General features: G+C 42.9%; 1 protein-coding gene across 4 annotated transcripts in view; it reads right to left on the bottom strand.

Moving 5' to 3' along the window:
* The window catches only part of nexn (nexilin (F actin binding protein)), a 48673-nt gene that overhangs the window by 7894 nt on the left and 22616 nt on the right, over window positions 1–18163 (bottom strand). For 2 of the 4 annotated variants that reach the window (XM_062998843.1, XM_062998842.1), the window contains 8 exons: window positions 16741–16932; window positions 14247–14334; window positions 13980–14128; window positions 10533–10736; window positions 9266–9439; window positions 7918–8106; window positions 5743–5937; window positions 701–748 (listed from right to left, as the gene is read on the bottom strand). In XM_062998843.1, coding sequence (XP_062854913.1) covers window positions 701–748; window positions 5743–5937; window positions 7918–8106; window positions 9266–9439; window positions 10533–10736; window positions 13980–14128; window positions 14247–14334; window positions 16741–16932 — 1239 coding nt within the window. The remainder of the gene's footprint in view (window positions 1–700; window positions 749–5742; window positions 5938–7917; window positions 8107–9265; window positions 9440–10532; window positions 10737–13979; window positions 14129–14246; window positions 14335–16740; window positions 16933–18163) is intronic. The other 2 variants (XM_062998845.1, XM_062998844.1) reach the window with 2 other exon arrangements.

The following is an 18163-nucleotide window of genomic DNA, read 5'->3' as shown; positions in this document are numbered from 1 at the left end:
AGTGTATTTACCAGTATTTTGGGGGGTTCAAGTATTAATTAGGAAGGTTAGATGCCCTCAATCCGCCCATAATTTAAACCATGTTTACCTTTTATTATTTTGTATACATGTGTTAGCAATAGATGTAGCAGAAACAACTAAATTGTGAGGGGATTGTCCAGATACTTTTGGCCATACAGGGTCTATCTGAAAACCTAGTGAGCTGCCTCAGTAGACATGGAACTCATAAGGCAGATTATTTAGACGCTCTACTTTTACGTCACCACAGTTTTAGCTTACTAAGCTAACACAGTTAGCCTCAGGACGTTCAAAACGACAGGCTGAGGTGGCACAACCCGCTAGCACGCCAGCTAATGTCCCTGATGAGCCCCAATTACAAATTTGTGCTGAATTTGTAATTGCAAAGTCGTGCTGCACTGAATGCTGGGATTGCCTTCAGTGCTGAGGAGGCGTCGGACGCTCCCTCGTTATTCAGTCAGATTATCACTGAGAATTAAGGCGCCTCAATAGGAGCATTTTAAGGGAGCTAAGAATTTAGACACGCCCTCTTCTCAGGAGTGTAGTGTGACATAAAATTATTATTATTATTATTATTTCACAGTTCCAAAACAAAGCAAAAGCAGCAATACCGGACGCACACCTCCACCACACTGCATTCATTACTTATTATGTCTGAAATGAATGTGAGAAGGTTTCTTACTTCTCCTGCTCCCAACACGCTCATGCCGTCCTCATCCTGAGACGGGATCTTGGGAGACAAAATCAAAAGAAGCAGAACAGAGAAGCGTTGCAGCATTTTACCATGTGAGCACACTGACGGGTTCGTGTTCTCGATTAGGAGGGTCAGTTAATTTGGGATACTGCAGAGAGAAGACGGTGAGGGGAAACGGGTATTTAAGTCCAAACATCCACTTCAGATCTACCAACATAATGTCTGTTAACTACTCGTGTACTCATGAATATCAAACTACTGCATTAAAAGTATTCAATCACTACAAATTATTAATATTAGTAGTTTGTTATAACATCCTTGTTGGTATTACAGCTTTGCGACGTCTACTGTAGGTAATAATTAGCCAAATAATTTAAAGCAAGCAATGGAGGGTTTAGGGCCTTGCTCAGGAGGTCCACCTGATCACTCGCCCAGTACCTTAATCTGAGCTCTGAAGCTCCAGTGCTGAAAATCTTTGATCTTTGTCTTAAGTGTTTTTGGTTTTGTGTTTAGGGTCACCTGTCGTAACTTTCTGAATAATTTATTGGTCTGTAGGACTTAATGAAAACAGAGAAGCAGCCCAACATCATGATGCTTCCACTTTCATACACAATTTAACTCTCTCTATACATGACAAGCTAAACTATAGCCTATAATATGGATGGATGGATGGATGGATGGATGAAAGAATAGATGGATGGATGGAAGAACAGATGGATGGATGAATGGATGGATGGTTGAATAGATGAATAGATGGATGGATTGATGAATGGATGAATCTGCTAAGTGCTATGATGTAGTTTTTGTCAGTTTTTTTAGGAGTGTTTTGTGATTTGAAGTGTTTAACAGTAATAAATGTTGCTGATCAAATGGATGGCTGGATGAATGGATGGATGATTATATTGATGGATGGATGAATAGATGGATGGATGGATGGATGGATAGATCATTATATTGATGGATGGATGGATGGATGGATGGATAGATTAATAAACAGATGAATGGATAGATCATTATATTGATGGATGGATGGATGGATTAGTAAACAGATGGATGGATAGATCATTATATTGATGGATGGATGGATGGATGGATGGATGGATTAATAAACAGATGGATGAATGGATGGATAGATGGATAGATTAATAAACAGATGGATGGATAGATCATTATATTGATGGATGGATGGATGGATGGATAGATAGATTAATAAACAGATGGATGGATAGATCATTATATTGATGGATGGATGGATGGATAGATAGATAGATTAATAAACAGATGGATGGATAGATCATTATATTGATGGATGGATGGATGGATGGATGGATGGATGGATAGATAGATTAATAAACAGATGGATGGATAGATCATTATATTGATTAATGGATGGGTGGATGGATGGATGGATGGATGGATAGATTAATAAACAGATGGATGGATAGATCATTATATTGATGGATGGATGGGTGGATGGATGGATGGATGGATGGATGGATGGATAGATTAATAAACAGATGGATGGATAGATCATTATATTGATGGATGGATGGGTGGATGGATAGATACTGTAGATTAATAAACAGATGGATGGATAGATCATTATATTGATGGATGGATGGATGGATGGATAGATAGATAGGTTAATAAACAGATGGATGGATAGATCATTATATTGATGGATGGATGGATGGATGGATAGATAGATTAATAAACAGATGGATGGATAGATCATTATATTGATGGATGGATGGATGGATGGATAGATAGATAGATTAATAAACAGATGGATGGATAGATCATTATATTGATGGATGGATGGATGGATGGATAGATAGATTAATAAACAGATGGATGGATAGATCATTATATTGATGGATGGATGGATGGATGGATAGATAGATAGATTAATAAACAGATGGATGGATAGATCATTATATTGATGGATGGATGGATGGATGGATGGATGGATGGATAGATAGATTAATAAACAGATGGATGGATAGATCATTATATTGATTAATGGATGGGTGGATGGATGGATGGATGGATGGATAGATTAATAAACAGATGGATGGATAGATCATTATATTGATGGATGGATGGGTGGATGGATGGATGGATGGATGGATGGATGGATGGATAGATTAATAAACAGATGGATGGATAGATCATTATATTGATGGATGGATGGGTGGATGGATAGATACTGTAGATTAATAAACAGATGGATGGATAGATCATTATATTGATGGATGGATGGATGGATGGATAGATAGATAGATTAATAAACAGATGGATGGATAGATCATTATATTGATGGATGGATGGATGGATGGATAGATAGATTAATAAACAGATGGATGGATAGATCATTATATTGATGGATGGATGGATGGATGGATAGATAGATAGATTAATAAACAGATGGATGGATAGATCATTATATTGATGGATGGATGGATGGATGGATAGATAGATTAATAAACAGATGGATGGATAGATCATTATATTGATGGATGGATGGATGGATGGATGGATAGATAGATAGATTAATAAACAGATGGATGGATAGATCATTATATTGATGGATGGATGGATGGATGGATGGATGGATGGATAGATAGATTAATAAACAGATGGATGGATAGATCATTATATTGATTAATGGATGGGTGGATGGATGGATGGATGGATGGATAGATTAATAAACAGATGGATGGATAGATCATTATATTGATGGATGGATGGGTGGATGGATGGATGGATGGATGGATGGATGGATAGATTAATAAACAGATGGATGGATAGATCATTATATTGATGGATGGATGGGTGGATGGATAGATACTGTAGATTAATAAACAGATGGATGGATAGATCATTATATTGATGGATGGATGGATGGATGGATAGATAGATAGATTAATAAACAGATGGATGGATAGATCATTATATTGATGGATGGATGGATGGATGGATAGATAGATTAATAAACAGATGGATGGATAGATCATTATATTGATGGATGGATGGATGGATGGATAGATAGATAGATTAATAAACAGATGGATGGATAGATCATTATATTGATGGATGGATGGATGGATGGATAGATAGATTAATAAACAGATGGATGGATAGATCATTATATTGATGGATGGATGGATGGATGGATAGATAGATAGATTAATAAACAGATGGATGGATAGATCATTATATTGATGGATGGATGGATGGATGGATGGATGGATGGATAGATAGATTAATAAACAGATGGATGGATAGATCATTATATTGATTAATGGATGGGTGGATGGATGGATGGATGGATGGATAGATTAATAAACAGATGGATGGATAGATCATTATATTGATGGATGGATGGGTGGATGGATGGATGGATGGATGGATGGATGGATAGATTAATAAACAGATGGATGGATAGATCATTATATTGATGGATGGATGGGTGGATGGATGTTTTACAATAAAACCGAGTTAAATTTACACAAAAGCACTTTGATTATTTACAGCATTATCTAGAACTTGATTTCTTTATATATAATGTTTACTATTTACTATTTTAATATAGTGTTTGATCCCTCACCCCTATATTTAGACACACTTTGTTCATATTTATCTCGTATTAAGTCATTAATCATTATAATCATTATGTTGTGAACATTTGAAGTGAATATTGCACTGAATGTTAAATAAAGAAAACAAACAGGGTCCGGTGCTGGTTTTCTTTCTCTGCACTGTTTAATCTTACATTCTCTTCAGATCACATGGACACGTGAACGTTATCTGCATTGTACATGATAAAGCAATTTAAAATTGGATTATTTATAATGTATCTTACAAATTTGATGGATGTCCAGAGTCAGTGAACAGAACATAAGGCTTAAATTCGTATGTAAACAGATCGGATCAGTGTTAGCTGGAAAGTATAAACATACATAACGTGTGCTCAGATGATAGACGCTATGGGGCCGAGCGCACATTCGACATGCAGCAGCGTTCATTACTGTTAAACACTTCAAAAAGTTCAACTCACCCAAGTTCCAACACTCTTCGGGCGTTATTGTCTCTTATCACCACTAGATGGGAGCAGCGTCTCGTTGCAGCGGAAAAAGCTCAGGATTCACATTGATCTTCCATTCTATAGTTATTTTGTTTTAAATCCCCCCATCCCCGCCGATCCGTGAAATTATATCTTATATGAAACCGGTCCATGGTGCAAAAACGTTTGGGGACCGCTGATTTGGCAGACGCTTTCATCCAAAGGAACCTAAAATTCCAAGCAATTGAGGGTTAAGGACCTCAGGGGTCCAGTAGTGGCAACCTGGCAGTCGTGGGGCTTGAACCAGCAATCTTCCAACCCTCCAATTACTAGTCCAGCACTTTAATCACTGAGACACGACTGGAAGTTGTAGCTTAGCGGTTAAGGTGCTGGACTAGTATTCAGAATATTCCTGTTTCAAGCCTCAGGTCCACCAAGTTGCCCCTGTTGGACCCCTGAGCAAGACTTTAATCCTCAATTGCTCAAAATGTATTCAGTTATATTTGCAAGTCACTTTGGATAAAAAGTAATTGAAAGTTGATGCTATCTTTAACAAGTCAGTGGTTGGCTAACTCTCGGTCACAAGCCCAGATACTATAAGAAGGGTGCGTCAAGAAGGGCATTGCACTAAATTAGGTATGTGGACCACAATGATCCACTGTGGCTATATAAAGAATCGGTTAAAATTAGCAACTAAGCGGCAGTGTAGCATGTCCCATTTGGCTCTCCACAATCCTGTAGTCAGGTGAGCCCACCCTGAGCCCACACTCGTATCTAACAGGTGCAGTAAAACTACCCCCTGTTTATATGGCCACAGAGAAGTCACTAACTGCTAGTCAAATTTAGCCACTAATAAGAAATAAAGGAACACATTAGCAGGCCATGCTACAAACCTTCTACACCATCAAACTCAGATGCATGCTAACGTAGCAGTCAGCATTCCCGTTCCACCATCACGCCTTACCATGTTCTTGCGAGCCTCCGCGAACAGTCTCTTCTCCTCCTCTAGACGTCGCTTTGCTTCCTCCTCTTTTCTCTTCTGCTCCTCCTCACGCCTCTGCCTCTCCAGCTCCTCGAAGCTGATGGACAGTTTACCCGGTGTGACGCCGGCGTCGGCGCTGATGGCTGCGAGCAGGGCTTCGTCATCATCGTCTAAAACCTGAGAGGGTATAAGGAATGAAGAGTTAGGGATGCAGATGGAGACTCTTCGAGAACCATTTACAGCTCCTCACATGCATCTTAGAGCCTGATCTATCAAACAATGTGGGGATTCCTACTGCTGGATGCTGGTGTCCAACCCGGCATGAAAGTCGTCTGGGTAAGCCCAGTTTAGATGTTAAGCAATGCTAACTGGATGGATGGACGGACGGACGGACAGACAAACAAACAGATGGATAGATGGATGGATGGATAGATGGATGGCTGGACGGACGGTTGGATGGTTAGATGGACGGATGGTTGGATTGTTGGACAGACGGATGGACGGTTGGATGGACAGATGTTTGGATGGATGGACGGATGGTTGGATGGACAGACAGTTGGATGGTTAGATGGACAGACGGTTGGATTGTTGGACAGACGGACGGATGGTTAAATGGACAGACGGTTGGATGGATGGACGGATGGTTGGATGGACAATTGGATGTTTGGATGGATGGACGGTTGGATGTTTGGATGGACGGACGGTTGGATGTTTGGATGGATGGACGGTTGGATGTTTGGATGGATGGACGGTTGGATGGACAGATGAATGAACGGACGGACGGTTGGATGTTTGGATGGATGGACGATTGGATGTTTGGATGGATGGACGGACGGTTGGATGTTTGGATGGATGGACGGTTGGATGTTTAGATGGATGGACGGACGGTTGGATGTTTGGATGGACGGACGATTGGATGTTTGGATGAACGGACGGACGGTTGGATGTTTGAATGGATGGACGGTTGGATGGACGGATGGATGAACGGACGGACGGTTGGATGTTTGGATGGATGGACGGTTGGATGGACGGATGGATGAACGGACGTACGGTTGGATGTTTGGATGGACGGACGATTGGATGTTTGGATGGATGGATGGTTGGATGGACGGATGGATGAACAGACGGACGGTTGGATGTTTGGATGGATGGACGGTTGGATGTTTAGATGGATGGACGGATGGTTGGATGGATGGACGGTTGGATGTTTAGATGGATGGACGGACGGTTGGATGTTTGGATGGACGGACGATTGGATGTTTGGATGGATGGACGAACGGTTGGATGGATGGATGGATGAACGGACGGACGGTTGGATGTTTGGATGGATGGACGGTTGGATGTTTAGATGGATGGACGGACGGTTGGATGTTTGGATGGATGGACGGTTGGATGGACGGATGGATGAACGGACGGACGGTTGGATGTTTGGATGGATGGACGGTTGGATGGACGGATGGATGAACGGACGGACGGTTGGATGTTTGGATGGATGGACGGATGAATGAACGGACGGACGGTTGGATGTTTGGATGGATGGACGGTTGGATGTTTGAATGGATTGACGGTTGGATGTTTGGATGGATGAACGGTTGGATGGACGGATGGATGAACGGACGGACGGTTGGATGTTTGGATGGATGGACGGTTGGATGTTTGGATGGATGGACGGTTGGATGTTTGGATGGATGGACAGACGGTTGGATGGATGGATGGATGAACGGACGGACGGTTGGATGTTTGGATGGACGGACGGTTGGATGGATCATCATTCATTACAATCATTACCGGTGCTAACTAAAATAATATGGACCTATCGTGGTGGAAAATCTTTATCTTTAACGGAATACACTATATGGCCAAAGGTTTATGGACACCCTTCATAGTTAGCCACATAATTTTAGCCAAGTATATGGTTCCAATTTAGTTGGAACAGTTTGGGAAGGGCTCTTCCTCTTCCTCCTCCATTGTGTTTTAACAAGGTTTAACTCAGCGGCCTGTACAGTGGCCTGACCTCAACCCTGTTACAAACCTTTGTGATGGATGGGAATGTTGGTAACAAGCTCATGGTCAGGTGTCCACAAACTTTTGGCCATCATGGTGTAATTCCTGACAAATTTATTTTCCATGTTAGTCATGTTGTGTTATATTTCTGACCATGCTCTTCCTGGCCTCAGCGAAGGCTTTCTTCTCCTCCATGATGCGCCTCCTTCTCTCCTCCTCCACCCGTTTATGTTCCTCCTCCAGTCTCTGGCGTTCCAGCTCCTCGAAGCTCAGCCTCAGTTTTCCAGGCCGGATCTCTTCCTTCTCGGCCTGGGTGGAGTCCGCGTCCTCGTCGTCCTGAGCCTGAAGAAACGTACCAGAAATAAAACGTTATTACGACCAAAGACCAAAAATGATGTTATTATATATGTTATTACATATTATTATTATTACACAAAAACAGAGTTCAGCAACTAGAATTTAAAGCCAGCTGGATGATGATTTTACTGTGGTAACGGGGCGGGACACGATGCGACTCGCTACTGATGCCCGAGGTGAAGACCCACATCTGCAAGAACTGAAAATTAAACCAGTTGCAGTAGAAACCATGCTCAACCAAGGTAGTACAAAACTGTGGCTAAAAAGCCATTCCATCCACTAGATCTTGGAGTAAACTGGAATTATCGGACCAGACTACCTTCTCCCATTGCTCTGATGCCAGTGTGGCATTGTGGGTGCTGTCGAAGGTGGACAGGGATTAGAATGGGCACAGTAATGCACTGTGCTTTGGGATACATTCACCTCATCACCAGGATTAAGAATCTGAGCAACAGTAGATCTTCTGCTGGCATCAATGAGTCTTGGTCGTCCAACAACTTGTCTGCGGTTTTGTAGCTTGTTCCTAGTCAGATCACCTTCAGTCCTTTATTATTTAATAGAAACTTCAATCCAGTTGTCGGGCCATAACAATTCGGCTCTCATCAAAGTCCCTGAGGTCTTTATGTTGATCAGATCTGCTGCAATTACACGTGAACTGCGAGGAACGTCCATCAGCCCAACGTTTAATAGATCCTCCATCCTCACATGCACCTTTTTTTAAATAGACATGGCCATGCACTTTTTTGGAGATTGATCCTAATGTTTTGGCTGATCGGTACCGTTCTGTGGGTCATTTATAACCAGGCCGCACAGAAAGAATTAATAATTACAGATCGCTAGAAAAGCAATTTTCGTGTTGCAGCAAAAAAAAGCTCATTTTACACCGTTTAGAAGTTATATTATTTAATCCTTCCTTCCCCGTCAGTCCATGAAATTATATCTTATATGAAACTGGTCTGTGGTGCAAAAAAGTTTGATAAACGCTGGTCTAAAAGATAAACTGTGTAATAAGTGGCTAAACCACATAGACGTCTTTGCTTGGTCCAGTAGATCAGTGATGAACGGCTCTGGTTGGACAGAGCTCACTATCGTTTGTTGGTGACGAGTGCATGGCTTGTTATCTTCAGATAAGAATTGTGTGTACCATGCCCAGTTTGGCCTCCTCAAAAGCTTTCTTCTCCTCCAGAAGTCTTTTCCTGGCCTCCTCCTCAGCCTGCTTCTTCTGCTGCTCCTGTCTCTCCTTCTCCTGCTCCTCGAACGTCATGCGAAGCTTCCCGGGAGTGGCTCGCTCGTTCTCCTTTCTCGGGGGTTCCTCGTCCTGTGAAACCAACGTGAGTCCGAGAAATGTCATTCAGAGCTGTGATAAAAAACTGTATTATTTATATTACATTAAAGCAGAGATGTTCACAAGTCACAAAATACGAGTCTGAGTCAAGTCACGAGTCTTTAGGCTAGAGTCCGAGTCAAGTCACGAGTCAATATAATCTACACAAAACATATATTGGAAATGTAGCATAGAAATAAAGAAATAATCTGTAAGTTCAGATAAAAACAACAACAGATTAGCGAGTGTATTTAGCCGTTTTACTTCGTGCCTTTACTTTCCTCCTCATTGTGTAAATGAATGTAATTTCTGTAACAAGAAGGTTCCAGTTAAAAGCTTCAACTGATACGTTTTGTTTTCATTACAGAACAAAAGCACTCGATAAATTACGGCACAGCGGCCAAAATCCAAAACACAGCAATCATAACCGCTGCTTACCTTAGCTTCTGTTCTTCCAGATGCTATTACATTTATAAGCGTGCGTCCCATTAGGAATAGAATCCGTTATTTTGTAAATGTGCTTATAATTAAAAACCTCCAAACTTTTCCCGGTCGTGAAGTAAAACAGGAAGTCGTTAGAAAGCCGATCGAGCGTTTCATTACCACGTCATCTGTGTGACGCAAACTGAATAAATGCAAATAACAGCATTTCTTACTAACAATTACAATCAGAAGCTCTGATTGGTTCAGAAAGAGTCTTTCAACCATTAGCGCCGATTCTGTAGGAGCGTTCCATTCACCCCAGCTGTTACTGTGTAGTGCACTACGTAGGGTATTCCACCATTTTAAATGAGATTCCAATCCAAAGGTAACAAAAATGTTCAAATGAAGTGAACTTCAGACTGTGTAGGGAGTAGGGAGCGACGCTTCATCACTACACCGAAGCTGGCTGGAACATTTACACATTGCGTGTGTTGTCGGTATATATATATATTTATATATAATTGTCACACGTAACTAATGTTAACACATGCTGACGCTCGGGACTCTTGTTGTTTACGAGTCATGAGTCAAGTCCGAGTCGAGTCTGAAGTCGCTGTGTGAGCAGATCTCTGCATTAAAGGATATTTAATGATGATCTCCTGACCTGATTGGTGGATATGGAGTGTCGCTTGGCGTCTCTGAACGAGCGGCGGTTCTCGTCGTATCTCTTCTTCTTCTCCTCCTCGGTCCTTTTCTTCAGCTCCTCCTCTCGACTCTTCTCCAGGTTCTCGAAGTTCATCTTGATCTTGCCGGGGTGCTTCGCAGGTTTGGAAGGAACCACTTGCACCAGCAAACTGTCGTCTCCTTCCTAAAGCACAGTCAGTAACAGTCAGTAACAGATCACCGACGTGCTGAGATGATGGTCTACGGTTGAACTGGATCAAATCTGTAACTGATTTATCCTGGTCAGGGTCGTGGTGGATCTGGCGCCGACAGAGCACCAGTTTGTGGGGCAATTTAGAGCAGCCAATCCACCTTCTGCATGTTTTAAAAGGTGAGAAGAAACTAGAGGACCTGAAGGTAACCCAAGACAATCAATAAAGTCTTATCTTAATGAAAGTGACTTACAGTACTGTGACAGTATATTGTCTAAACAATAAGGGTTAAGGGCCTTGCTCGAGGGCCCAACAGTGACAACCTGGCAGTGGTGGGGCTTGAACCAGCAACCTTTTGAATGCAAATCCAGTATTCATTCATTGTCTGTTTTACCGCCACTTTAATTGGTTCATTACAGGGCACACACACACACACATACACACACAGACACATTCACACACACACACACACACACATTCGAACACACATTCACACACACACACATTCACACACACACACACACACACACACACACATTCACACACACACACGCACACATTAACATACACACACACATACACACACACACACATTCACACACACACACACACACACACATTAACATACACACACACACATACACACACACATTAACATACACACACACATACACATACACACACACATTTACACACACATTCACACACACATTTACACACACACATTTACACACACATTCACACACCCACACAAACACACATTTACACACACACATTCACACACACACACATACACATTAACATACACAGACACACACACACCCACATTCACACACACACACATATTCACACACACACATATTCACACACCCACACAAACACACATTCACACATTCACACACACACACACACACACATTCACACACACACACACACACACACACACATTCACGCACACATACACACAAACTTAATTAACCTGACTCCATGTCTTTGGAAACCGGAGCACCCGGAGGAAACCCACACTGTCACAATAAGAACATGCACCTCACAGCACGAAGGTCCTGGGTTCGATTCCCAGGTGGAGCAATCCGGGTCCTTTCTGTGTGGAGTTTGCATGTCCTTCTGGACTAGTAATCGGTTCAAGCCCTGAGCAAGACCCTTAACCCTCAATTGCATCCCATTGTATCAGTCATGGTTGTAAGTCGCTTTGGATAAAAAAGCCTCCTAAATGCTGCAAATTTAAATGAAATAAAATTAAAATGTAATGCAAAAATAATATAAAAATATGAGAACAGAAATCAAAGAACACAAAACCAAGGAGGTACGACTAAAAGTTGCAGTTTATAGACATAATGCCAGAGGTTTTAGAAAGACACGTGAAACGAGCTGTCGGCGAGGTGTCCACATACTTTCAGCCCTTTGTTGTGCTTGTTCTGGCCGTACCGTCCCTCAGACCTTTTGTCTCTGTTCATGTGGACAGGCCGGAGATAAAGCCTGGCGCGTGAGAACCATTCCGCTGGCTCAGCTGCCCCCGGTCGTACCCCTCGGCCCCCGATAGTCGTTAGATAGCGGCTAATTTGGTCTGAGAGGTGTCTGAGGGCCCGTTTTGGAACGTGTGGGGAACAGTTGCCGACTGAAGCGGCAGGTCTGTCGCTTCTAGATATAAACTTCCGCTCGTGGTGCTTCAGCAGATGCTTCAGAAACAAATGGTCAAGCGGCTGAGAGGCTGATTCTCAAACACAGCTGTTTAAAGGAATGTTCTGTCCTTTTTCTTTTGCTTTATTAGCTGATAACGACATACAAGAACTACTTTTAATTAATTTAGCAAACTGAGCTGTTCAGTTTTTGGTATCATTATATAATACACTGATCAGCCATAACATTAAAACCACCTCCTTGTTTCTTCACTCACTGTCCATTTTATCAGCTCCACTTACCATATAGAAGCACTTTGTAGTTCTACAATTACTGACTGTAGTCCATCTGTTCTTCAATGGTCAGGACCCCCACAGGACCACCACAGAGCAGGTATTATTTAGGTGGTGGATCATTCTGCAGCACTGCAGTGACATTGACATGGTGGTGGTGTGTTAGTGTGTGTTGTGCTGGTATGAGTGGATCAGACACAGCAGCGCTGCTGGAGTTTTTAAACACCTCTCTGTCACTGCTGGACTGAGAATAGTCCACCAACCAAAAATATCCAGCCTACAGCGCCCCATGGGCAGCGTCTTGTGAGCACTGATGAAGGTCTAGATGATGACCGACTCAAACAGCAGCAATAGATGAGCGACCGTCTCTGACTTTACATCTACAAGGTGGACCAACTAGGTAGGAGTGTATAATAGAGTGGACAGTGAGTGGACACGGTGTTTAAAACCTCCAGCAGCGCTGCTGTGTCTGATCCACTCATACCAGCACAACACACACTAACACACCACCACCATGTCAGTGTCACTGCAGTGCTGAGAATGATCCACCACCTAAATAATACCTGCTCTGTGGGGGTCCTGACTATTGAAGAACAGTGTGAAAGGGGGCTAACAAAGCATGTAGAGAAACAGATGGACTACAGTCAGTAATTGTAGAACTACAAAGTGCTTCTATATGGTAAGTGGAGCTGATAAAATGGACAGTGAGTGTAGAAACAAGGAGGTGGTTTTAATGTTATGCCTGATATGTGTATATAGTAAATATAATCCTGACCTAAACACTAATGAACAACTGTGGGATGAATAAAAACATCGACTGTGATTCCAGCCTTCTGATAACTGACCTTACAAATGCTTTGTTTGACTAAATGAGAACAAATTCACACAAACTTTTCCTAAAGAATGGAGACTGCTATAGCTGCAAACTCTGTATGAATGGTCAAGGTTTGGGAATGGGATGTCCAGCAAGCTAATGATCAGGTGTCCACATACTTTTAGCCATATAATGTACACTAACTCATTCATTCATTACTGTAGTTCATTAATTGTTTTACCACCACGTGAGGGTCCTGGTCAGGGTCGCGGTGGGTCACCAGTCCATCACAGGGCAAACACACACACACTTGAGGACAATTTTAGTAGCTCCAGTTCACTGCAGGTCTTTGGATTGTGTGAGGAAACCGGAGTGCCCGTAGGGAAACCCACACAGACACATTCAGAAAGGACCCGGACCGCTCCACCTGGGATTCGAACCCAGGCCCTTCTTGCTGTGAGGCGACAGCGCAACCCACTGCGCTCACTCACCTCTTCCGCCCTCTTGGCGAGCTCCTTCTGAATTTTGGCCTTCTCCTGGGCCTCCTGCGTGGCCCTCTTCTTCCTCTCCTCCGCCATTTTCTTCTTCTCGCCTTCCTGCCGTTGCTTCTCCATCTCTGCGAACTTTCCCTTCACGCTGCCTGTGAACACACCCCACAGGAACCGGACAGTTGGTCAGGCAAACCGGATTAAACCAGTAATCTGGATTCGGTCACTTCCGAGCCCAGAGGTCGCTCTCACACCATCATGGGGACTTACCTATGATCTTGGGGACGTAGGATTTCTCGGTCTTCCCCGGCTTCACCTCCTCTTCCTCCTCGTCGCTGGAGGCGAGCAGCTCTTTTATCTGGAGGGAGTCAGACAGGACGTGGTTATACTGGTGGTTATACTGGTGGTTATACTGGTGTGTTGGAGGATCATCAGCTTTACCACACTGACTCTTAATCCTGTAAGTGCCGGCCTATATAAACGCCTGAGGGTCACTGATTGGGCAGTCCTGTGTCACATGGTCATGGTAGAGCCTTCCTTTAGAGCATGTGTGTGAACATTTAAGTGTGATTTATTTAACAAGTTGATGGTCCAAATAAGGTGTTGGAGCCTTACGCAGACACGGGGAGAACATGCAAACTCCACACAGAAAGGACTGGGACCGCCTCGCCTGGGGATCGAACCCAGGACCTTCTTGCTGTGAGGCGACAGTGCTACCCACCGAGCCACCGTGCCGCCCATTTTGAGAAGATCTGCATCATTATTCACTAATGGGAAGAGCTTTGGGCTACTAATCAGAAGCTTGTGAGTTTGAATCCTAACTCTGCTATGCAGCCACTGTTGGGCCCTTGAGCAAGGCCCTTAAACTTCTCAGTCCCTGGGTTGCTGTGGTACCTTGTAACTCGATGTCCCCTAAACTCGAAACTATATGAGACGCCCTTCGTGGAGAAATTTGTACCTTAAACTCGACATGTTCAGCCTTTTTTATACATTTATTTATTTATTTAATTTTAAATTAACAATGAACAGCCGCTTTGTTCAGCGCTTGATTTGAAGTGTAAATCTGAGCTGAATCTGCATCAGTGTGGAATAAGCGTCAGATCCAGTGTTACAGCTCCACATGTATCTGTGTTTATCTGGATTTTCCTCCCTGTTTCACTTTTAAACTTGTGTTACAGCTCCAGCTTCTGAGAAATGGTGAGAATCAGAATCAGCTTCTCCCAGAGTCTAAACCGCTTCTGGTTGAAAATAAAGCTTAACGTGGTTTAATGTAGTAAAAGAAGGAGACAGGAGCAGTAAACTTCTCTTCATTATTACTGCTCATAAGTTCCTCCACTAATCACATTCCTCACTCGCTGTTTTACTACAATAAGTCACGTTAAGTTTTGTGCACCGCCGTCACACTTCATAAGAAATAACGGCACAGCGGCACAAAAGTGGTTTTGTCACTTCTCACGTGAATGCGCCGGTGCTGAACGGAATCAAGCATCTCCACCATTAAGAAGCATCAGGAAACAATACAGAAGTAAAACTAAAGTGCAGCTTTTATTGTATTTTTTTGTTCCCTTTTTCTCCTACTTTAGCGCATCTAATTTCTACCTGTCAATCATCCTCTCACTAATGCTGGTCCCTGCTCCTGATTGAGGAGGACGAGGCTGCTCAATGCCCCCTCCGACACGTGCACAGCAATCGATCAACTTATCACCTACACTTGACGAGTGCAGTGCGGTACAGCGCTGTGTACAGAGAGCCACACCCTCTACCTCATGCACTCCTTTCCCATCTCTGTGCAGGCGCCACCACACCAAGCAGCCCGCAGAGGTCGTAACTGCACCAGTCATTTTGTTTCTTTACTGCTGCGCCACCTGAGCGGCTTTTTATTGATGTTTAACTGTTTGTAATTGTATTTCAGTGTTTTTATATTATATTTGTGTTATTTTCAGTGTATACGTTTCAAAAACAACCTCATTATTTTACATGAGCCTAAAATATATGCACCCACATAGTCCGTTCATCCCGCCCTAGCACAGACGTGTCTGCTGCAGGCACTGCAAATTATGCCCGCTGGATGGCGGCCAGCCAACCGGTGGCAACGCTGAATTTTAAACCAAGGAGTTCAGAATCTCTGCACTGGTGTGCTAGCAGAATATCCCAGAATATAAAATTATTTTGCTCTACTTTGGGGCAAAACGGTGGCTCGGTGGGTAGCACTGTCGCCTCACAGCAAGAAGGTCCTGGGTTTGATTCCCAGGTGGGGCGGTCCGGGTCCTTTCTGTGTGGAGTTTGTATGTTCTCCCTGTGACAGTGTGGTTCCTCCGGGTGCTCCGGTTTCCTCCCACAGTCTAAAGACGTGCATTCAGGTTACTTGGAGAAACTAAATTGTCCTTGGTGTGTGTGTGTGTGTGTGTGTGTGTGAGTGCCCTGTGATGTACTGACGACCTGTCCAGGGTGTTTCCTACCTTTCGCCCAATACATTGCACCCACTGCGACCCTGACCAGGATAAAGCAGTGGTAAAACAAACAATGAAAGAATGAATGTTCTACTTTGGTTAAGCCTCCTGCAAACTGGATTCATCCCTGAGGAAACAGACATGGGAGAACATGCAAACTCCACACAGAAAGGACCCTAATTGCTCCACCTGGGAATCGAACCCAGGACCTCCACGCTGTGAGGCGACAGTGCTACTCACCAGCATGTATACAGTATGTGTTTTTTAAGCCTGTAAGGTTGTAAGCATGCAGAACATAAATGAGCTGTACTGACGATCTGTTTATTGCGGATGCGCTCCCTCTCTTTGATGTACTGCTCCTTCCGTTTCTTCTGCTCCTCCTGGGTCCTCATGCGGTTCCTGTCCTCTCGGACCTTCTGCATGGCCTCGAACTTGCTCTTCACGTCTCCTTTCCCAACCTTGGGCACGTAGGTCTTCATCACAGGTCTGTTGGACGTTAGGAGTCTCTGTGGGAGTAGGAGTGAAAATTTGAAGGGGCACCAATAGCTCGACTCTCATATTTAATATGTATACCCGATTTTACACCTGATACCCTGTCCTGATGCAGCCCTCCTTCCTTTACAGGCTTGGGACCAGCACTAGAGTGCACTGACATGCAAAGAGTTCATCTCCCAATGGCTGGGCTGTTCGGCCACCCCTTTCTCCTGACTGATTGCACCAATGAGATTTAAACCCCCGGATCTCAGAGGTACTGGGCCCAACCCGAGCACCTATCTATCTGTCTGTCTGTCTGTCTGTCTGTCTGTCTGTCTGTCTGTCTGTCTGTCTGTCTGTCTGCCTGCCTGCCTGCCTGCCTGCCTGCCTGCCTATCTATCTATCTATCTATCTATCTATCTATCTATCTATCTATCTATCTATCTATCTATCTATCTATCTATCTATCTATCTATCTATCTATCTATCTATCTATCTATCTATCTAATCTACCTGTCTGTCTGTCTATCTATCTATCTATCTATCTATCTATCTATCTATCTATCTATCTATCTATCTATCTATCTATCTATCTATCTATCTATCTGTCTATCTGTCTATCTATCTATCTATCTATCTATCTATCTATCTATCTATCTATCTATCTATCTATCTATCTATCTATCTATCTATCTAATCGACCTGTCTGTCTGTCTATCTGGATGAATATTACAGATTTAATGCCAGTCGAATTCTGATGTTCCTACAGTCTACAGTCCTATCTGTCTGTCTGTCTGTCTGTCTGTCTGTCTGTCTGTCTGTCTGTCTGTCTGTCTATCTATCTATCTAGCTATCTATCTATCTATCTATCTAATCTACCTGTCTGTCTGTCTGTCTGTCTGTCTGTCTATCTATCTATCTATCTATCTATCTATCTATCTATCTATCTATCTATCTATCTATCTATCTATCTATCTATCTATCTATCTATCTATCTATCTATCTATCTATCTATCTAATCTACCTGTCTATCTATCTATCTATCTATCTATCTATCTATCTATCTATCTATCTATCTATCTATCTATCTATCTATCTATCTATCTATCTATCTATCTATCTATCTATCTATCTATCTATCTATCTATCTATCTAATCGACCTGTCTGTCTGTCTATCTGGATGAATATTACAGATTTAATGCCAGTCGAATTCTGATGTTCCTACAGTCTACAGTCCTATCTGTCTGTCTGTCTGTCTGTCT

The sequence above is a fragment of the Trichomycterus rosablanca genome, chromosome 7, assembly GCF_030014385.1.
Source record: "Trichomycterus rosablanca isolate fTriRos1 chromosome 7, fTriRos1.hap1, whole genome shotgun sequence".
In the NCBI taxonomy this organism is placed as follows: Eukaryota; Metazoa; Chordata; class Actinopteri; order Siluriformes; family Trichomycteridae; genus Trichomycterus; species Trichomycterus rosablanca.
The sequence above is the reverse complement of the archived record's forward strand: the minus strand, read 5'-3'. Positions and strand labels throughout refer to the sequence as shown.